The sequence below is a fragment of the Centropristis striata genome, chromosome 14 (assembly GCF_030273125.1).
Source record: "Centropristis striata isolate RG_2023a ecotype Rhode Island chromosome 14, C.striata_1.0, whole genome shotgun sequence".
NCBI classification, from domain to species: Eukaryota; Metazoa; Chordata; class Actinopteri; order Perciformes; family Serranidae; genus Centropristis; species Centropristis striata.
In genome coordinates, this window is record NC_081530.1 from 6,645,047 (window position 1) to 6,667,118 (window position 22,072).

Here is a 22,072-nt window from a genome sequence, read left to right on the forward strand (position 1 = left end):
TATTAATCACTGTAACAAACATAAATCAGTTCGAATACATTAATTCAAAGCCTGTTGAATTATATTTGTTATATTTTAATATATTGCAACAAAATTCTCAATTATTACTCAAAATATATACATATGAACCAAATTATATATTTTTAATATAAGGCAAGTGGGTGTTTTAACAATGCAGGCTAATTTTACTGATTGTGTTTGTGTCAAAGTCAGAGAGCCGTGTCTCTCTACAGTGAGAGGTTTTTGTACGGCGGCTCAATGAGTTTGTATCACTGTGGTACACGTTCGGTGGAGGAACCAGACTGGAATTGGGAAGTAAGTCAAATATCTAACATTTTTAATATTTAATGAGCCATATTTCTTTCTATTTTTTATATTGCACATTTCAGGAAAAAGATAGATACTTTATAATTTTCATTGATGCGTTTTTGACAAAGATTTTTATACTGAGAGACAAAGTTGACTTCAGCAACATAACCTCAAAAACTCACTGCAATACAAATAATGAAAATATTTTGAATCACAGGATAAATGACTATTTTCAAGTTTTATGGTTGAGTATCCATTTTTAGGGTTTGTAGGTTTATTTGAGTCAGACAAAGTCAGAGAACCGTGTCTCTCTACAGTGAGAGGTTTTTGTACGGCGGCTCAATGAGTTTGTATCACTGTGGTTAACGTTCGGTGGAGGAACCAGACTGGATGTTGGAAGTAAGTCAAATGTTTATTCAAAAAAGCGACTGTACAAATAATCGGCATAATATTCTATAAGAATTGAAAATGTGTTTTTTGATGTGTGATTTATCCATAAAACTCTCAGTAATGTTTTTATTGCTCTTCATTCACCATGGAGACTAATTTAGCTTCATTTACTTCATGCTGAAGTTTAACCACTTTAAGTTACAATATAAAAACTTTATTTCTTGTTTACTTTTTTAGTACTTACTGCAAAACTGATTGCAAAGAACAATTTTTAAATTCACAGCATAATAATAACTGTTGTTATGGTGGATTATCTTCATGAAGTAACATTGAACAAAGTGGAGATAAAGATTGGAGATACATTTGTTTTGTAATTTTTATATTGTGTAATTTATTGTTGCAGTTGTTTTTAGTCTTTTAATCATTTGAACAGTTTATTAAATAATGACTGAGATCAACACGAAGAACATTTAATTGCTGTCAGTTTATTTTCTGATTTTTTATGTTAAATTTATCAACTTAAACAGTGTGTAGTTAAGGTTTATATGCTGTTGATGAGAGTTTTAAAAAGTTGCCTGCTTCTTTTATTTCCAGTGTAGTTTGATATATTTCAGCTCATTCTGTACGATGATTCTCTCTGTGCTGATGTGCATGAGAGGCTTCTTAAAGGGAAGTGAAACAATGTGTGAGTGAGTGACTGGTGGAGCAGAAAAAACAACAGAAAAAACAACAAGGAGAAAATCATCAAATTGTGTGGTCCCGCTGTCCTCTAATCTGATTGGTGTCTCCTAGGTGATGCCCGTCCCACCCTGACGGTGCTGCCCCCCTCCAGTGAGCAGCTGCAGCAGGGGGAGGCCACGCTCATGTGCCTGGCCAACAAGGGCTTCCCCTCAGACTGGAGTCTGTCCTGGAAGGTGGACGGCAGCAGCAGCAGCAGCAGCAGCATCAGCTGGGAGCAGAGCAGCAGCCCCGGGGTGCTGGAGAAGGACGGCCACTACAGCTGGAGCAGCACCCTGAGGCTCTCTGCAGACCAGTGGAGGAAGGTGGGCTCTGTGACCTGTGAGGCCACCCAGGGCTCCCAGACTCCGCTCTCAGAGACTCTGAGGAGAGACCAGTGTCCCCAGTCCTGACCTGTCTCACTGGTTTTACTCTGCTGCTGCTCTCACTCTGCACTCTGTAACTCTCTCTTTCTCACATGTTCTTGCTTGTGTTGATGCTTTCAAATTTTTAAAGCAATAAAGATTTGATTATGTGTATCATGAAAATCCTTGAATCCCTTTTTTGAAATATAGAGGATATTAGGAGCATTCTTCAGATTAATGCACAGTAAAATTCAACAGTAACAGTCTTTTCTACTTTTAATGGTTTTCATAGCTTATTGTTGAATTGTTGTTCCATTTTTATACACATTCATTAACCTATTATTCTTGTTCATATCCTTGACGATAATGTTCATTGGGTTGTTAGATATTGTCTATGAATTATTCTGAACATTTGAACTGAAAAATCGAAATAATAGTAAGGATCCACACAGGATTAGGAATAAAAGGCAGCGTATCATCTGCATAAAGTGATATAAAATTAATCAAATTTAAGATTTTAACCAAAATAAAAAGAACAAGTTTTCATTTTAAAGGCATTCATCTCATTTTTATATATAGATTTCCAGTGTAATGAATAATAATTCACCTATCAGCAGCAGAATCAGTCTTGACATGAAAGAGAGGATATTTTATTGAAACCTTTTCATCGAATTAGCTCAGCCCGAACATATTATAAAATCATATTCACTCTCATATGTCGATGGAATAAATTAAAATACAGGATTCATTTAATACAAACTGATTGAGTTTCATTTAGGGTCAAATCACTTGTATTTATGTAATTTAAGGTGATGATTTTAAATCATGCTCAGTGTCTTACTCTCTACTAGACTGTACTGTAATGTAAAGTTTGACTATATGTAACTGTTTGCAAATGTTGAGTACAGTAAAATTTATCAGCAATATATAAAATGTATGACATTTTAAACATGAAACTTAAATATTATAATTATAACTACACTTTTAAATTATAGTAGCAGGAATGACTACATACTAAAAAAACGTCCTACAACTAAAATGAACAAAAATATTAAATGTTTTCAGGATTAAACTGATATTCTGTTCATCAATCATGTAGTGTTGTAGTTAATGTGCAGCTGTTGAGTCAGATCAGTTCCTCTTTATATGAGGGAGGTTTTTGTACGGCGTTGTATCACTGTGTGAATGGGAAGCTGCTACACTGCTGACAATAGTAATCTCCTGCATCTTCACTCTGAACTCCACTGATGGTCAGAGTGAAGTCAGTTCCAGATCCACTCCCACTGAAACGACCTGCAACTCCAGACTGACGACTTGTAGAATGATAAATCAAGAGTGTAGGAGGTTGTCCAGATTTCTGAAGGTACCAATTAAGACAACCACCAGCACTTGAACTGGCTTTACATGTGATAGAGACAGTCTCTCCTGAAACAACAGACTGAGATTCAGGAGACTGAGTCAGGATGATGTCTCCTGATGAACCTGGAGAACATGAAAAGAGGAGAAGTGTGATTGATTAATATCAGAAGAGTGTCATTTCTCTAAGATGCAGACGAGATGGAAAAAGGTAAATGCTGCTTGTTCCAGTGTTTCTCCATCACAGCAGAACATCGTTGTGGTGAACCTGGTTTGATCCTGAAGCAAAGTTTTCAGAAGAGAGTCTCACCCTGAACAAGGAGCCCCAGGGTGAGCAGCAGTAGAATCAGTGATATCTTCATTGTGCTGCCAGCGTGTCAGTGTGTGTGAAAGGCCTGGACAGCCACTGATCAACACTGGCCTCTTAACAGCTGGGAGCAGAGAGGCAGGACACATATGCAAACACACAGAGGCAGTGAACTGTCAACCAAACCAAGTCAGGACACCTGATTCTGCTCATTATGGAAAAAAGGAATCATAATAGAAAATGTACTTTGAAGTTTTAGGGTACAACCCTCTTTTACCATAACCTTATTGGAAATTTGCCTGTTAGATTTTGTGTTACAGAAATTTATAGGAAGACAAGGAATGTAATAATAATAATAATAATAATAATAACAATATTCATAAGAATACATTCCATTTATACATTACTTTTCTAGGCACTCAAAGACGCTTTAATGCAAGTCAAGAGGTGACCTCTATGAACTGTAGAGAAATTAAGGGAATCTAAATAATGGTTTCCCTTTTTTTGTGGCTTCATTATCTACTAAATAGTTCCCGCTAGAGTCTGACATTGCCCTATGAAATGCACAGCGATATTTATTGCTGTCAGCATGTATGTTGTCCAATATACACAGATATGACAACTTATATCAGAACATATAATTCAGAAAATTAGACTTGAGGTGATTTATAATTGGTGTGACAGATACATTTATGTTGGTATATACGTACATTCTATAAACGTTTATGTATCAACACAGCTGCTCTGAATCAATTTTGTTAGTCCTTCCCTTCTCACAGAGTTTTTTTTCTCTCCAGCCAATCAGTTGTCAGCTTGTTTCCTGTCTATTCACCTCATTCTCCTCACCTGAGACTCTCTGCCAGTCTCTCCACCTGCAGGTCATCCCCTCATCACATGAGTTTGTATTTCAGTCCTGATTTTCTGTTGACTCAGTTTGTCTTGCCTCGATGGAACGTGAATATTGTCTATATTGTCTAACATATATGCATTTTCTATCCTTATTTTAGTTCCGAACATACAATTAGTAGTCAAGAAAAAATGCAAAAACAAACCAAAAGTTTCTACAAACAAGTATCAAGCTCCATTGTATAACATATGTGCTTCACTCACACAAGCCTTTATAAAAGACAGCAGAAATTTAACGACAGAAGGTTAAAGGTCAATTAACTGTGTGTGTGTGTGTGTGTGTGTGTGTGTGTGTGTACAGTGTTTGTCTAGTGAAGTGTGTCAGTCTCTGCAGTAGCTTCCAGCTGCAGCAGTCAGTTCAGTTTCTGTTCAGTCTGACTGAGGGAGGTTTTTGTACGACGCTTTTTCACTGTGTGAACACGTACTGACTGTTGGGATAGTGAAAACTCTGACAGTAGTAAACTGCTGCATCTTCAGTCTGAACTCCGCTGATGGTCAGAGTGAAGTCAGAGTTTGATCCACTGCCTGTAAAACGACCTGGAGTCCCTGACTGACGATTGCTAACAAGGTAAATGAGCAGTTTAGGAGTTTCTCCATCTCTCTGTTGGTACCAGGCTAATGCATGGTTGCTGCTCCAAGTGTAAACATCCTGACTGGTCCTACAGCTGATGGAGACGGAGCCTCCCGGAGCAGAGCTCACTGCTCCAGGCTGAGTCAGAGTGTACTGTCCTCTGGACTCTGAGGACACAGAGACAGAAACATAAAGCAGCGTCATGGTTTTGTCAGCTTCATTTCAGAGGGACGGATGTTCATAGAGGAGAGGAGTTTGATTCTCTGGACTTTACCTGTGAAACAGCAGCAGAGGAGAGTCCAGATGAGGACACAGATCAAAGTCATGTTTTTGATGAGGAGGATTTCTGTGGCTTCTGTTGTCATGAAGGACAGCTGTCAGTCATCCAGTGTTCAACTCTCAGGACTATAAACTCTCCCAGAGCACTGGAGCATGGTGCTGCTGATGCAAAGTGGCTCTCTATGGAAATGTTCTGACTGTTTGCCAGCATCTTTTTTTTGCATTAATATCTTTGATTAAAGGTTGGTCTACAAATCAAATCAATGTCTTGTACATCACATTTAACACCATATATAAACATCATGATGATTTTTGGACATTTTGGGACTCTTTTTGTGAGTTTACTTATGAACCAGCTGAGTGTTACAATACAGACTGAATTAAATGAGTGTTGATATTAAAGTCGACCTGAAATCCTTTTTATGACTACAGTCCCTCAGATTTGAAAAAAAGGTGATAATGATCTCATTCTAAAACTCTAAAGTAATTACTGGTTAATGCCCCAAGACACTTTGTACAAGTCAGTGTTGTACTGAACTCAGCCTAGTCTGGTTCAAAGCAGGTAAATGAGGTTTACAACTTTTACAACTTTCTACTCTGAAACTGTCTCAGTAGCCACTTTCATATTGGCCTCCCCTCAAATGTTCTGCTATATTGCCGGAAAGATCTGTGCAGGCTTTTCGCCTCAGGGTGTTAATAGTGATCCTGTGAAGGCGTGATATTCGTGACCATTCATAGTGCAGTCCAGCGTCGCAGAACGAGGTGGGAGGAGATGATAGTGACGTGCGACAGAGCAGCAGCAGTGCTGCACAGTAGCACAGTGCTAATAGGGTAACAGTTAGCTCTGTAGCAGTGTGTATGTGCTGCAGCAGTATGTGTTCACTTAGCGACCTCCGTTTGTTTAAAACACGCACCGGACACTCTGTGCACAGTTAGCATGCCGGTTTGTTTACCATAAGTGATGGACGCTGTGCACAGTTAGCAACGGTGGCCGCAGTTATTGTGCTGCTGAACATGATTGGATGGCTGTTGGACCAAGTGGGATGTGTGTGTTAGACGTCATGCGCATCAAATATTCTGCCTTGACGGGATGGCCCGTTCATAGTGGTCCCGCTTCCAACAGTCCCAAAAATGTTCCTTCTCTGTGACTACCTCTGGAGGAGGAATATTGGCGGCATCACTTGATCCCGTCATCTTGCTTCTGGCGTGTTTATAGCGCATGTGAGACATTACAGGGCCGTAAATGTCCCGGAATAAAACAGCACTATGAAAAGGGCTAGTGATTAAAGCTGTAAAAGATTTACAGTCATATTCAGGATACGTCTTTAGACACTGATTTTAATTCATAATGAACTAACATCATGGTATGTTATAATACATGAAGGGAAAAAAATTGTTGAACCCTAATTTGTATTTTCAACAAAGATAAAGGTTGTCTTTTCCACTTTCCTCTCAGTGATTTATTTTAGTGAAATCTTATTCATGCTTCAGCTGCTGCAGGTCTAATATTGTCTCACATATTGTCATATGTATTTGTGTTTAGAAAATGCCAACAAATGTGTGATGAGTCTTAAGGCAGCAGGAACAATAATAGAAAGGTTTCAAGCAGTGACAAGGTAATTTTCTGTCTACAGATAAGCTGGTTCATGATTATTGGGACGAGCAGCTGTAAGTGTCCTCAGCTGGAAAAATAGCTTTTGTAAAAATAATTTGAAGTGATTATAATTAATTTAGTCTTTGTAATACAGTCTGTTTAATTGGTCATCAGGCCTGTGAGAATAAAATTAAACCTGAGCATGTGTGTGTGTGTGTGTGTGTGTGTGTGTGTGTGTACAGTGTGTGTCCAGTGAAGTGTGTCAGTCTCTGCAGTAGCTTCCAGCTGCAGCAGTCAGTTCAGTTTCTGTTCTGTCTGACTGAGGGAGGTTTTTGTACGACGCTTTCTCACTGTGTGAACACCCACTGACTGTTTGGATAGTGAAGACTCTGACAGTAGTAAACTGCTGCATCTTCAGTCTGAACTCCACTGATGGTCAGAGTGAAGTCAGAGTTCGATCCACTTCCTGTAAAACGACCTGGAGTCCCTGACTGACGAATGCTAGCAAGGTAAATAAGCAGTTTAGTAGTTCTTCCATCTCTCTGTTGGTACCAGGCTAAATGGTTCCCACTATAAACATCCTGACTGGTCCTACAGCTGATGGAGACGGAGCCTCCCAGAGCAGACCTCACTGCTCCAGGCTGAGTCAGAGTGTACTGTCCTCTGGACTCTGAGGACACAGAGACAGAAACATAAAGCAGCATCATGGTTTTGTCAGCTTCATTTCAGATGGACGGATGTTCATAGAGGAGAGGAGTTTGATTCTCTGGACTTTACCTGTGAAACAGCAGCAGAGGAGAGTCCAGATGAGGACGCAGATCAAAGTCATGTTTTTGATGAGGAGGATTTCTGTGGCTTCTGTTGTCATGAAGGACAGCTGTCAGTCATCCAGTGTTCAACTCTCAGGACTATAAACTCTCCCAGAGCACTGGAGCATGGTGCTGCTGATGCAAAGTGGCTCTCTATGGAAATGCTCTGACTGACTCCAACAGGGACCTGGATCACTCTGATAAACTGATTGATAATCAGCATCATCAGAGTATTGATTAGAAATGTTTCAGTGCTCTCATTGGTGCCTTGCACAGAAAACAGCATTGCACTGCGTTATTTGTGGATCTATCTAAGGTATTTGATTCAGTGCACCATGAACTGCTGCTGAACAAACTGAGGATTGCTGGGCTCAGTCCTCAGGGTGCTAAATGCTTTAGACATTATTTTGTACACTGAACTCAGTCTGTTCATGCAGAGGGCCACACATCAGACATTCTTGTTCTTGACATTCTTGAAAAGCCTCTATCTGTTTCCTCTATTTAAAAGTATAGAGGGTTTTGTTTACTTATATTTTCAGGTTGAACCTTATCATGTAAACCAACCCTGGCATATCTTTACCTGATTCATTAATGTTTTATTAGCATCTAGGTGATAGATAAAACCCTTTCAAAATACTTAGAAAGGTTTAATATCAAAAAGCCTGGGTATGAAATATAAACCTTATCAATAAACCACTACTGTCTAACTTTGTTACATTATTTGTTCACATTGACTGAAACCTCATTTCTAAAACAAAAGTAACTGTAAAACAGTATTTTTATTTTATGTTTGATTTTAGAATTATTTAATTTCACCAAACATTTTGCGTTATTGTTAAATTACTCATAAAAATCATATTAAGACACTGAAAGTCATGTCATTTTTTATATACATGTCTTAATCATTTGTGTCTTTTTTTAAGAATATCTCACAAAAGCAGACATGAGAAATGGCTATTAATAAAGTTTTTAAAAACCTGTTTGGTGAAAGCTATCAATAAAATTACGTACTGGCACAAGGGAATATTGTACGTCCATGATTGTGATTCACTTTTTTGTACTTTTGAGACTTTTATTCGTATGTCTCGTGTTGTAGTTAATGTGCAGCTGTTGAGTCGGATCAGTTCCTCTTTATATGAGGGAGGTTTTTGTACGGCGTTGTATCACTGTGTGCGCGGGAAGCTGTGACCACTCTGTGAACAGTAATAAACTCCTGCATCTTCAGTCTGAACTCCACTGATGGTCAGAGTGAAGTCAGTTCCAGATCCACTCCCACTGAAACGACCTGCAACTCCAGACTGACGACTTGTAGAACAATAAATCAAGAGTGTAGGAGGTTGTCCAGATTTTTGAAGGTACCAGTGAAGATAGCTGCTTATATCTGAACTGGCTTTACATGTGATAGAGACAGTCTGTCCTGGAACAACAGACTGAGATCCAGGAGACTGAGTCAGGATGATGTCTCCTGATGAACCTGGAGAACATGAAAAGAGGAGAAGTGTGATTGATTAATATCAGAAGAGTGTCATTTCTCTAAGATGCAGACGAGATGGAAAAAGGTAAATGCTGCTTGTTCCAGTGTTTCTCCATCACAGCAGAACATCGTTGTGGTGAACCTGGTTTGATCCTGAAGCAAAGTTTTCAGAAGAGAGTCTCACCCTGAACAAGGAGCCCCAGGGTGAGCAGCAGTAGAATCAGTGATATCTTCATTGTGCTGCCGGCGTGTCAGTGTGTGTGAAAGGCCTGGACAGCCACTGATCAACACTGGCCTCTTAACAGCTGGGAGCAGAGAGGCAGGACACATATGCAAACACACAGAGGCAGTGAACTGCAGCTGTCCTCAACATGTCATGCTGTTTCCCTCTCACTGCTGAGAACATTGATCCTATTTATATGGTTATGTGGTCTAGGTTTGAAACAGCTGCCAGACCTTATAATACCTTGTGCAGACTAATTAACCTGTTCAATATAACAGAAATAAAGTGGTTCTAGTAATGAAATGGAGGGTTTTGTTAATGTTTTTCAAGTCAGAGACAAAGAAAGAATAAAGCAACTATTTTAATTTTTTTTTTTTTTTTTTTTTTTTTTTTTTACATCTGGGATATGTTTGGTTTACTTTATCTCATTTTGTGAAATGTGGATTCTTAACAAACCACTTGATGTAATGGGATTTTAAATAATCAGAGAGTCTACACTTCATTTTCATCTTATTAATAATTTAATGATCCTGAGCTGTTCAATCTTTCTTTCTGTGGTCCATTCTAGTAGCCACATTCTGCTCTATGATGAGGAATAGATGAAGATTTTGGTAATTTATTAAAGACTGTCATCAGCATACAAAATAACTATTTTGATGGTGCGAGTCAGACGATGTCAAATAATCTGTGTGTGTGTGTGTGTGTGTGTGTGTGTGTGTGTGTCCAGTGAATGGTGTCAGTTACTGAGGGAGGTTTTTGTACAGCGCTTTTTCACTGTGTGAACACGTACTGACTGTTGGGATAGTGAAAACTCTGACAGTAGTAAACTGCTGCATCTTCAGTCTGAACTCCACTGATGGTCAGAGTGAAGTCAGAGTTTGATCCACTGCCTGTAAAACGACTTGGAGTCCCTGACTGACGAGTGCTAGCATAGTAAATGAGCAGTTTAGGAGTTTCTCCATCTCTCTGTTGGTACCAGGCTAAATGGTTCCCAGTATAAACATCCTGACTGGTCCTACAGCTGATGGAGACGGAGCCTCCCGGAGCAGACCTCACTGCTCCAGGCTGAGTCAGAGTGTACTGTCCTCTGGACTCTGAGGACACAGAGACAGAAACATAAAGCAGCATCATGGTTTTGTCAGCTTCATTTCAGAGGGACGGATGTTCATAGAGGAGAGGAGTTTGATTCTCTGGACTTTACCTGTGAAACAGCAGCAGAGGAGAGTCCAGATGAGGACGCAGATCAAAGTCATGTTTTTGATGAGGAGGATTTCTGTGGCTTCTGTTGTCATGAAGGACAGCTGTCAGTCATCCAGTGTTCAACTCTCAGCACTATAAACTCTCCCAGAGCACTGGAGCATGGTGCTGCTGATGCAAAGTGGCTCTCTATGGAAATGCTCTGACTGACTCCAACAGGGAGCTGGATCACTCTGATTAACTGGAAATCAGCATCATCAGAGTATTGATTAGAAATGTTTCAGTGCTCTCATTGGTGCCTTGGACAGAAAACAGCATGACACTGCCTTATTTGTGGATCTATCTAAGGTATTTGATTCAGTGGTCCATGAACTGCGGCTGAACAAACTGAGGATTGCTGGGCTCAGTCCTCAGGGTGCTAAATGCTTCAGACATTATTTTGTACACTGAACTCAGTCATTTCATGCAGAGGGCCACACATCAGACTTTCTTGAGATAACTAAAGGTGTCCCTCAGGGTTCCAATTTGGGACCTATTTGGTTCTCTACTATCATAAATGACTTGGGTAAAGACACTCAAGCAAAAATACACCTCTTTACTGATGACGCTGTTATTTATATGCATGCTTTTTATTGATCATAATCTACAATATATATGTGTATGATAATTACCAACATTAGCAGGGGTCATTGCAGAGTTTTCTCTGTCTCAAATCCATTTGAAAAAAAGTCAAGATTTAATTTGTTTCTTGGAGAGGAAAATTAATACTAGTTGGAACTATTTATTAAAGAAAATGTTCCATATATATTATTAGTATTATTTATCACTTTAACAAATATAAATCAGTTCGAATACATTAATTCAAAGTTTGAGAGAAAACCTGTTGAATGATATTTGTTTCACTTAATATATTGCAACAAAAATGTCAATTATTACTCAAAATATATACATATGAACCAAATGATAAATTTTTAATATGAGGCAAGTGGGTGTTTTAACAATGCAGGCTAATTTTAGTGATTGTGTTTGTGTCAAAGTCAGAGAGCCGTGTCTCTCTACAGTGAGAGGTTTTTGTACGGTGGCTCAATGAGTTTGTATCACTGTGGTACACGTTCGGTGGAGGAACCAGACTGGAATTGGGAAGTAAGTCAAATATATAACATTTTTAATATTTAATGAGCCATATTTCTTTCTATTTTTTATATTGCACAGTTCAGGAAAAAGATAGATACTTGATAATTTTCATTGATGCGTTTTTAACAAAGATTTTTGTACTCAGAGACAAAGTTAACTTCAGCAACATAACTTCAAAAACTCACTGTAATGCAAATAATGACAATATTTTGAATCACAGGATAAATGATTATTTCCAACTTTTATGGTTAAGTATCAATTTTAGGGCTTGTAGGTTTAGTTGAGTCAGACAAAGTCAGAGAGCCGTGTCTCTCTACAGTGAGAGGTTTTTTGTACGGCGGCTCAATGAGTTTGTATCACTGTGGTACACGTTCGGAGGAGGAACCAGACTGGATGTTGGAAGTAAGTCAAATGTTTATTTAAAAAAGTTAATGTACAAATAATTGGCATAATATTCTATAAGAATTGAAAATCTCTTTTTTGATGTGTGATTTATCCATAAAACTCTCAGTAATGTTTTTATTGCTCTTCAGTCACCATGGAGACTAATTCAACTTCATTTACTTCATGTTGAAGTTTAACCACTTTAAGTAAAAATGTAAAAACTTCTTGTTTACTTTTTTAGTACTTACTGCAAAATTGATTGCAAAGAACAATTTTTAAATTCACACCATAATAATAACTGTTCTTATGGTGTATTATCATCATGAAGTAACATTGAACAAAGTGGAGATAAAGATGGGAGATACATTTGTTTTGTAATCTTTATATTGTGTAATTTATTGTTGCAGTTTTTTTAGTCTTTTAATCATTTGAACAGTTTATTGAATAATGACTGAAATCAACACGAAGAACAGTTAATTGCTGTCAGTTTATTTTCTGAATTTATTGATGTTAAATTTAACAACTTAAATAATGTGTAGTTAAGGTTTATATGCTGTTGATGAGAGTTTAAAAAAGTTGCCTGCTTCTTTTATTTTCAGTGTAGTTTGTTATATTTCAGCTCATTCTGTACGATGATTCTCTCTGTGCTGATGTGCATGAGAGGCTTCTTAAAGGGAAGTGAAACAATGTGTGAGTGAGTGACTGGTGGAGCAGAAAAACCATCTGACAGAAACTCCTTAAAGGAGAAAATCAACTCTCACACAGGAAAGGTGTCCAAGTGTCTGCTGGTTGATTGACAGTTGTGTGGTCCCGCTGTCCTCTAATCTGATTGGTGTCTCCTAGGTGATGCCCGTCCCACCCTGACGGTGCTGCCCCCCTCCAGTGAGCAGCTGCAGCAGGGGGAGGCCACGCTCATGTGCCTGGCCAACAAGGGCTTCCCCTCAGACTGGAGTCTGTCCTGGAAGGTGGACGGCAGCAGCAGCAGCAGCAGCAGCAGCTGGGAGCAGAGCAGCAGCCCCGGGGTGCTGGAGAAGGACGGCCACTACAGCTGGAGCAGCACCCTGAGGCTCTCTGCAGACCAGTGGAGGAAGGTGGGCTCTGTGACCTGTGAGGCCACCCAGGGCTCCCAGACTCCGCTCTCAGAGACTCTGAGGAGAGACCAGTGTCCCCAGTCCTGACCTGACTCACTGGTTTTACTCTGCTGCTGCGCTCACTAGCACTCTGTAACTCTCTCTTTCTCTCATGTTCTTGCTTGTGTTGATGCTTTCAAATTTTTAAAGCAATAAAGATTTGATTATGTGTATCATGAAAATCCTCGAATCCCTTTTTTGAAATATAGAGGATATTAGGAGCATTCTTCAGATTAATGCACAGTAAAATTCAACAGTAACAGTCTTTTCTACTTTTAATGGTTTTCATAGCTTATTGTTGAATTGTTGTTCCATTTTTATACATATTAATTAACCTATTATTCTTGTTCATATCCTTGAAGATAATGTTCATTGGGTTGTTAAATTTTGTCTATAAATTATTCTGAGCATTTGAACTCAAAAATCTGAATAATAGTAAGGATGCACATAGGATCAGGAATAAAAGGCAGCGTATCATCTGCATAACGTGATATAACATGAATCAAATTGAAGATTTTAACCAAAATAAAAAGAACAAGTTTTAATTTTCAATGCATTCATCTCATTTGTATATATAGATTTCCAGGGTAATGAATAATAATTCACCTATCAGCTGCAGAATCAGTCTTGACATGAAAGAGAGGATATTTTATTGAAACAAGACCTTTTCATCAAATCAGCTCAGCCCGAACATATTATAAAATCATATTCACTCTCATATGTCGATGGAATAAATTAAAATACAGGATCCATTTAATACAAACTGATTGAGTTTCATTTAGGGTCAAATCACTTGGATTTATGTAGTTTAAAGTGATGATTTTAAATCATGCTCAGTGTCTTACTCTCTACTAAACTGTACTGTAATGTAAAGTTTGACTATATGTAACTGTTTGCAAATGTTGAGTACAGTAAAATTGATCAGCAATATATAAAATGTATGACATTTTCAACATGAAACTTAAATATTATAATTATAATTACACTTTTAAATTATAGTAGCAGGAATTATACATGTGATTATAACTTTCAGCAAGCTTATATTCACCAACCATACTAAAAAAACGTCCTACAACTAAAATGAACAAAAATATTCAGTGTTTTCAGGATTAAACTGATAATTTTATCAATCATGTAGTGTTGTAGTTAATGTGCAGCTGTAGAGTCAGATCAGTTCCTCTTTATATGAGGGAGGTTTTTGTACGGCGTTGTATCACTGTGTGAATGGAAAGCTGTTACAGTACTGACAATAGTAATCTCCTGCATCTTCACTCTGAACTCCACTGATGGTCAGAGTGAAATCAGTTCCAGATCCACTCCCACTGAAACGACCTGCAACTCCAGACTGACGACTTGTAGAAAGATAAATCAAGAGTGTAGGAGGTTGTCCAGATTTCTGAAGGTACCAATTAAGACAAGTACCAGCACTTGAACTGGCTTTACATGTGATAGAGACAGTCTGTCCTGGAACAACAGACTGAGATCCAGGAGACTGAGTCAGGATGATGTCTCCTGATGAACCTGGAGAACATGAAAAGAGGAGAAGTGTGATTGATTAATATCAGAAGAGTGTCATTTCTCTAAGATGCAGACGAGATGGAAAAAGGTAAATGCTGCTTGTTCCAGTGTTTCTCCATCACAGCAGAACATCGTTGTGGTGAACCTGGTTTGATCCTGAAGCAAAGTTTTCAGAAGAGAGTCTCACCCTGAACAAGGAGCCCCAGGGTGAGCAGCAGTAGAATCAGTGATATCTTCATTGTGCTGCCGGCGTGTCAGTGTGTGTGAAAGGCCTGGACAGCCACTGATCAACACTGGCCTCTTAACAGCTGGGAGCAGAGAGGCAGGACACATATGCAAACACACAGAGGCAGTGAACTGTCAACCAAACCAAGTCAGGACACCTGATTCTGCTCATTATGCAAAAAAGGAATCATAATAGAAAATTTACTTTGAAGGTCTTTTGACATAACCTTACTTGAAGTGTGTCAGGTAGATTTAATTTTACAGAAATTAATAGGAAGAGAAGGAATGTAATAATAAATAAATAAAAATGAATAATAATAATATTAATAATAACAATATTAATATATTCCATTCATACAGCACTTTTCTAGTCACTCAAAGATGCTTAAATGCAAGTCAAGAGGCGACCTCTATGAACTGTAGTGAAATTAAGGGAATCTAAATAATGATATTGCTGACATTGCCCTATCAAATGCATCGCAATATCAGCATGTTGTCCATTATACACAGATATGAGAACTGATATCAGAACATATAATTCAGAAAATGAGACTTGAGGTGATTTATAATTGGTGTGAGAGATTCAGTTTACGTTTACGTATTTACACAGCTGCTCTGAATCAGTTTTGTTAGTCCTTTCCTTCTCACAGTCTTTTTTCTCTTGCCTCGATGGAACATGAATATTGTTGATATTGTCTAAAACAAATGCATTTTCTGTCCTTATTTTAGTTCCAAACATACAATTAGTAGTCAAGATGCAAATAGAAACCAAAAGATTCTATAAACAAGTATCTAGCTCCATTGCATAACAATCTGCTTCACTCACACAAACCTTTACAAAAGACAGCAGAAATTTTTATATTGTTTTTCATGTCAGTAGGAAGAGAAAATGCTTCCTGCTTTTAAAATGATCTGTAATTTCTTCTACACAAAGAAACGACAGAAGGTTAAAGGTCAATTAACTGTGTGTGTGTGCGTGTGTACAGTGTGTGTCCAGTGAAGTGTGTCAGTCTCTGCAGTAGCTTCCAGCTGCAGCAGTCAGTTCAGTTTCTGTTCAGTCTGACTGAGGGAGGTTTTTGTACGACGCTTTTTCACTGTGTGAACACCCACTGACTGTTGGGATAGTGAGCACTCTGACAGTAGTAAACTGCTGCATCTTCAGTCTGAACTCCACTGATGGTCAGAGTGAAGTCAGAGTTTGATCCACTGCCTGTAAAACGACCTGGAATCCCTGAGTGACGATTGTTAGCAAGGTAAATGAGCCGTTTAGGAGTTCCTCCATCTCTCTGTTGGTACCAGGCTAAAAGGTGGTACGGGTTAGAAAAATAAACATCCTGACTGGTCCTACAGCTGATGGAGACGGAGCCTCCCGGAGCAGACCTCACTGCTCCAGGCTGAGTCAGAGTGTACTGTCCTCTGGACTCTGAGGACACAGAGACAGAAACATAAAGCAGCATCATGGTTTGGTCAGCTTCATTTCAGAGGGACGGATGTTCATAGAGGAGAGGAGTTTGATTCTCTGGACTTTACCTGTGAAACAGCAGCAGAGGAGAGTCCAGATGAGGACGCAAATCAAAGTCATGTTTTTGATGAGGAGGATTTCTGTGGCTTCTGTTGTCATGAAGGACAGCTGTCAGTCATCCAGTGTTCAACTCTCAGGACTATAAACTCTCCCAGAGCACTGGAGCATGGTGCTGCTGATGCAAAGTGGCTCTCTATGGAAATGCTCTGGCTGACTCCAACAGGGAGCTGGATGACTCTGATAAACTGATATTCAGCATTATAAGAGTATTGATTAGAAATGTTACAGTGCTCCTATTGGTGCCTTGGACAGAAATTATTTGTGGATCTATCTAAGGTATTTGATTCAGTGCACCATGAACTGCTGCTGAACAAACTGAGGATTGCTGGGCTCAGTCCTCAGGGTGCTAAATGCTTCAGACATTATTTTGTACACTGATGTGTGGCCCTCTGCATGAACAGACTGAGTTCAGACTTTCTTGAGATTACTAAAGATGTCCCTCAGGGTTCCACTTTGGGACCGATTTGGTTCTCTACTATCATAAATGACTTGGGTAAAGACACTCAAGCAAAAATAAACCTCTTTACTGATGACACTGTTATTTATATTCATGTTTTTTATATTGATCATAATCTACAATATATATGTGTATGATAATTACCAACATTAGCAGGAGTCATTGCAGAGTTTTCTCTGTCTCATATCCATTTGAAAAAAAGTCTCATATTAATTAGTTTCTTGGAGAGGGAAATTAATATTAGTTGTTACTATTTATTAACGAAAATTTTCCATATATATTATTAGTATCATTAATCACTTTAACAAACATAAATCAGTTCGAATACATTAATTCAAAGCCTGTTGAATGATATTTGTTATATTTTAATAAATTGCAACAAAATTCTCAATTATTACTGAAACTATATATATATATACCAAATTATATATTTTTAATATGAGGCAAGTGGGTGTTTTAACAATGCAGGCTAATTTTAGTGATTGTGTTTGTGTCAAAGTCAGAGAGCCGTGTCTCTCTACAGTGAGAGGTTTTTGTATGGCGGCTCAATGAGTTTGTATCACTGTGGTACACGTTCGGTGGAGGAACCAGACTGGAATTGGGAAGTAAGTCAAATATCTAACATTTTTAATATTCAATGAGCCATATTTCTTTCTATTTTTATATTGCACAGTCCAGGATAAAGATAGTTGCTTTATCATTTTCATTGATGCGTTTTTGAACAAAGATTTTTGTACTCAGAGACAAAGTTGACTTCAGCAACATAACTTCAAAAACTCACTGTAATACAAATAATGAAAATATTTTGAATCACAGGATAAATGACTATTTTCAAGTTTTATGGTTGATTATCAATTTTTAGGGCTTGTAGGTTTAGTTGAGTCAGACAAAGTCAGAGAGCCGTGTCTCTCTACAGTGAGAGGTTTTTGTACGGCGGCTCAATGAGTTTGTATCACTGTGGTACACGTTCGGTGGAGGAACCAGACTGGATGTTGGAAGTAAGTCAAATGTTTATTCAAAAAAGTTAATGTACAAATAATTGGCATAATATTCTATAAGAATTGAAAATCTGTTTTTTGATGTGTGATTTATCCATAAAACTCTCAGTAATGTTTTTATTGCTCTTCATTCACCATGGAGACTAATTTAGCTTCATTTACTTCATGCTGAAGTTTAACCGCTTTAAGTTACAATATAAAAACTTTATTTCTTGTTTACTTTTTTAGTACTTACTGAAAAACTGATTGCAAAGAACAATTTTTAAATTCACACCATAATAATAACTGTTGTTATGGTGGATTATCTTCATGAAGTAACATTGAACAAAGTGGAGATAAAGATTGGAGATACATTTCTTTTGTAATCTTTATATTGTGTCATTTATTGTTGCAGTTGTTTTTAGTCTTTTAATAATTTGAACAGTTTATTAAATAATGACTGAAATCAACGTGAAGAACATTTAATTGCTGTCAGTTTATTTTCTGTATTTATTGATGTTAAATTTAACAACTTAAACAGTGTGTAGTTAAGGTTTATATGCTGTTGATGAGAGTTTTAAAAAGTTTCCTGCTTCTTTTATTTCCAGTGTAGTTTGATATATTTCAGCTCATTCTGTACGATGATTCTCTCTGTGCTGATGTGCATGAGAGGCTTCTTAAAGGGAAGTGAAACAATGTGTGAGTGAGTGACTGGTGGAGCAGAAAAACCATCTGACAGAAACTCCTTAAAGGAGAAAATCAACTCTCACACAGGAAAGGTGTCCAAGTGTCTGCTGCTTGATTGACAGTTGTGTGGTCCCGCTGTCCTCTAATCTGATTGGTGTCTCCTAGGTGATGCCCGTCCCACCCTGACGGTGCTGCCCCCCTCCAGTGAGCAGCTGCAGCAGGGGGAGGCCACGCTCATGTGCCTGGCCAACAAGGGCTTCCCCTCAGACTGGAGTCTGTCCTGGAAGGTGGACGGCAGCAGCAGCAGCAGCAGCAGCATCAGCTGGGAGCAGAGCAGCAGCCCCGGGGTGCTGGAGAAGGACGGCCACTACAGCTGGAGCAGCACCCTGAGGCTCTCTGCAGACCAGTGGAGGAAGGTGGGCTCTGTGACCTGTGAGGCCACCCAGGGCTCCCAGACTCCGCTCTCAGAGACTCTGAGGAGAGACCAGTGTCCCCAGTCCTGACCTGACTCACTGGTTTTACTCTGCTGCTGCTCTCACTCTGCACTCTGTAACTCTCTCTTTCTCACATGTTCTTGCTTGTGTTGATGCTTTCAAATTTTTAAAGAAATAAAGATTTGATTACATGTATTATGAAAATGTCTTTTTACTCTTCTTCTTTGACATATAGAAGATATAACAGTCCAGTCCAAAACTGTAAAGTCCAGACTTGTACATTCATCTATTCAAGTATAGTTTGTTGTTAATTGTTAGCTATTAATTATTCTGAAGCTCTGAAATAAAAAAAATAAATGATAGAAAGGATTCACAAAATTAGAAATAAAAGAAGAATATCGTCTGCATAGAGTTATATTTCCTACAAACAAGCAAGCAAGTTTGCTTGTTTTCAACTTTTTTAATGCATTACTTTAATTCTTTGTTAACTCTCAGAGACTCAGAGGAGAGACCAGTGTCCCCAGTTCTGACCTGACTCACTGGTTTTACTTTACAACTGTTTTTTCTCAGTCTGCACTCTGCGTTACTTTCCCTTTGTCAAATGTCTTTCTTTCCATTAGATGCTCATCTTAACATTCTTCAACTTCAAATAATGTTGATTTTATTGTTTTAATGATCAAGATTCTGTTCATGCTTTCAAATAATAAAGATTACTTCATGTAAGGAAGAAACCTGCTTTGATTACTGATCAGATGAAGTGAGTAAAAGAAGGGAGGGGGAGGATTCTGTGATGTATTAAAGTATATCGTCTGCATAAAGGCTGATTCATGATGTGTGACTCTGAGATGAGGACTCCAATATTATTGATGCATTTCTTGATGGAAGACACCAGAGGTTCAGTGCTCAATGAAATGAGTCGTGGAGATACAGGATTTTCATAGCTCGTTTCTATTAAATCAATGAAGTGTGTGTCTGTGTTCTCAGTGAAGTGTATCAGCCTCTGCAGCAACCAGAACCTGAACCTTAATTTATATTTTCAACAAAGACAAAGGTTGTCCTTTCTACTTTCCTCAATGATTTATTATAGTGAAATCTTATTCATGCCTCAGCTGCTGCAGGTCTAATATTGTCTCACATATTGTCATATGTAGTTATGTTTACATAATGTCAACAAATGTGTGATGAGTCTGAAGGCAGCAGGAACAATAATAGAAAGGTTTTAAGTAGTGACAAGGTAACTTTCTGTCTACAGATATACTGGTTCATGATTATTGGGATGAGCAGCTGTAAGTGCCTCAGCTGGGAAAATAGCTTTTCTAAAAGTCATTTGAAGTGATTATAATGAATTTAGTCTTTGTAATAGAGTCTGTTTTATTGTTTCTCAGGTCTGTGAGAATAAATTAAACATGTGAGCATGTGTGTGTGTGTGTGTGTGTGTGTGTGTGCGCTGTGTGTGTGCAGTATGTACAGTGTTTGTCCAGTGAAGTGTGTCAGTCTCTGCAGTAGCTTCCAGCTGCAGCAGTCAGTTCAGTTTCTGTTCAGTCTGACTGAGGGAGGTTTTTGTACGACGCTTTTTCACTGTGTGCCCACCCACTGACTGTTGGGGATGTGAACACTCTGACAGTAGTAAACTGCTGCATCTTCAGTCTGAACTCCACTGATGGTCAGAGTGAAGTCAGAGTTTGATCCTCTGCCTGTAAAACGACCTGGAGTCCCTGACTGACGAGTGCTAGCTATGTAAATGAGCAGTTTAGGAGTTCCTCCATCTTTCTGTTGGTACCAGGCTAATTCGTGGTTGTTGCTCCCAGCATAAACATCCTGACTGGTCCTACAGTTGATGGAGACGGAGCCTCCCGGAGCAGACCTCACTGCTCCAGGCTGAGTCAGAGTGTACTGTCCTCTGGACTCTGAGGACACAGAGACAGAAACATAAAGCAGCGTCATGGTTTTGTCAGCTTCATTTCAGAGGGACGGATGTTCATAGAGGAGAGGAGTTTGATTCTCTGGACTTTACCTGTGAAACAGCAGCAGAGGAGAGTCCAGATGAGGACGCAGATCAAAGTCATGTTTTTGATGAGGAGGATTTCTGTGGCTTCTGTTGTCATGAAGGACAGCTGTCAGTCATCCAGTGTTCAACTCTCAGGACTATAAACTCTCCCAGAGCACTGGAGCATGGTGCTGCTGATGCAAAGTGGCTCTCTATGGAAATGCTCTGATTGTGTTCTCAGTAATGAACTGACTCATGTTTTACTCTTGTTTTACTCTCGGCAACTCTTTCTCTCTCATAAGACTAAAATATTTCAATAGTGAAATTAAGTTATTTTTGTTGATGCTGGCATTTATTTTCTGTAACTAAAACATTTTAATGCAAATGTTTTCCAATTATATTTTTATTTAATCAAGAAGACATCCCATTTTATTTCAAATCTACACGTTTGTAAGTTATAATGAGGGATGTTTTATAATTGTGAGATTTGGTAGAATTTTACTAAAATCTCAGATCACTACCTCTATAATCACAATGTGATAATGTTATATATTAAAAATGTTATAATAAAATAACAAAAGTTGATTGTGGTCAAAAAGGATAAGGGAAAGTCATGTTCAAATGGCCTTTTCATAAATCAACACTGAAGGCATGACATAAGTCTTATCGCTTATCCAAGTTGTAGGAACAACAAATAATAACTCGTAGTTGATCAGCTGGAATCAGAAATGGCTTATATGAAAGATAAAGGCCTATAGATGATACTCATTATTTTTTTAAAAAAAAGGGGGGGGGGCAGGAATTAAGGGTGGGGGATGGTTAAGGTTAGGGTAAGGAAGAGGGTGGGGATTGGAATCGGGAAAGAGAGGAACGAGGTGGTTGGAGGTGAAAAAAGGTTTAGGTTGGGGATGAGAATGGGGGTGAGACTTAGGGTTAGGGTATGGGAAGAGATCAGGGTTAGGGTCAGGAACAGGGTTTTGGGGGGTGTGGTTGGGTTTAGGAAAAGGGTTGGGTGGGGGATCAAGGTTAAGTGGGAGAGGAGGATACAGACCCTGGTTCG

The 22,072-nt window shown here is 38.7% G+C and overlaps 1 protein-coding gene and 9 gene segments (V, D, J or C); 3 read left to right on the forward strand and 7 right to left on the reverse strand.

Annotated features, from left to right (window-relative positions):
- The first annotated feature begins 1,497 nt into the window (after positions 1-1,497).
- On the forward strand, positions 1,498-1,935 carry LOC131985645 (Ig kappa-b4 chain C region-like). The segment is given in 1 exon segment: positions 1,498-1,935. A coding segment is annotated over 1 exon segment (267 nt).
- Positions 1,936-2,955: 1,020 nt separating this feature from the next.
- LOC131985632 (immunoglobulin kappa variable 6D-21-like) lies at positions 2,956-3,499 on the reverse strand. The segment is given in 2 exon segments: positions 2,956-3,263; positions 3,448-3,499. Coding segments are annotated over 2 exon segments (360 nt in total).
- Positions 3,500-4,756: 1,257 nt separating this feature from the next.
- Positions 4,757-5,247, reverse strand: LOC131985238 (Ig kappa chain V region 3547-like). The segment is given in 2 exon segments: positions 4,757-5,088; positions 5,196-5,247. Coding segments are annotated over 2 exon segments (384 nt in total).
- A 1,894-nt stretch (positions 5,248-7,141) lies between these two features.
- On the reverse strand, positions 7,142-10,553 carry LOC131985239 (uncharacterized). The gene is made up of 5 exons (XM_059350280.1): positions 10,502-10,553; positions 10,076-10,394; positions 9,035-9,077; positions 7,572-7,623; positions 7,142-7,464 (listed from the first exon to the last, which is right to left on the reverse strand). The coding sequence occupies exons 1-5, from the start codon at positions 10,551-10,553 to the stop codon at positions 7,142-7,144; spliced, it is 789 nt and encodes a 262-aa protein (XP_059206263.1).
- LOC131985622 (immunoglobulin kappa variable 2D-29-like) lies at positions 8,767-9,313 on the reverse strand. The segment is given in 2 exon segments: positions 8,767-9,077; positions 9,262-9,313. Coding segments are annotated over 2 exon segments (363 nt in total).
- Positions 10,554-11,993: 1,440 nt separating the features above from the next.
- LOC131985650 (Ig kappa-b4 chain C region-like) lies at positions 11,994-13,193 on the forward strand (the record flags this gene model as incomplete). The annotated part of the segment is given in 2 exon segments: positions 11,994-12,033; positions 12,859-13,193. Coding segments are annotated over 2 exon segments (375 nt in total), but the record flags the coding sequence as incomplete, so codon positions are not given.
- A 1,165-nt stretch (positions 13,194-14,358) lies between these two features.
- Positions 14,359-14,902, reverse strand: LOC131985635 (Ig kappa chain V-III region PC 2485/PC 4039-like). The segment is given in 2 exon segments: positions 14,359-14,666; positions 14,851-14,902. Coding segments are annotated over 2 exon segments (360 nt in total).
- A 1,077-nt stretch (positions 14,903-15,979) lies between these two features.
- On the reverse strand, positions 15,980-16,470 carry LOC131985240 (Ig kappa chain V region 3547-like). The segment is given in 2 exon segments: positions 15,980-16,311; positions 16,419-16,470. Coding segments are annotated over 2 exon segments (384 nt in total).
- A 2,067-nt stretch (positions 16,471-18,537) lies between these two features.
- LOC131985642 (Ig kappa-b4 chain C region-like) lies at positions 18,538-19,437 on the forward strand. The segment is given in 1 exon segment: positions 18,538-19,437. A coding segment is annotated over 1 exon segment (267 nt).
- Positions 19,438-20,600: 1,163 nt separating this feature from the next.
- Positions 20,601-21,091, reverse strand: LOC131985241 (Ig kappa chain V region 3547-like). The segment is given in 2 exon segments: positions 20,601-20,930; positions 21,035-21,091. Coding segments are annotated over 2 exon segments (387 nt in total).
- Positions 21,092-22,072: the final 981 nt, after the last annotated feature.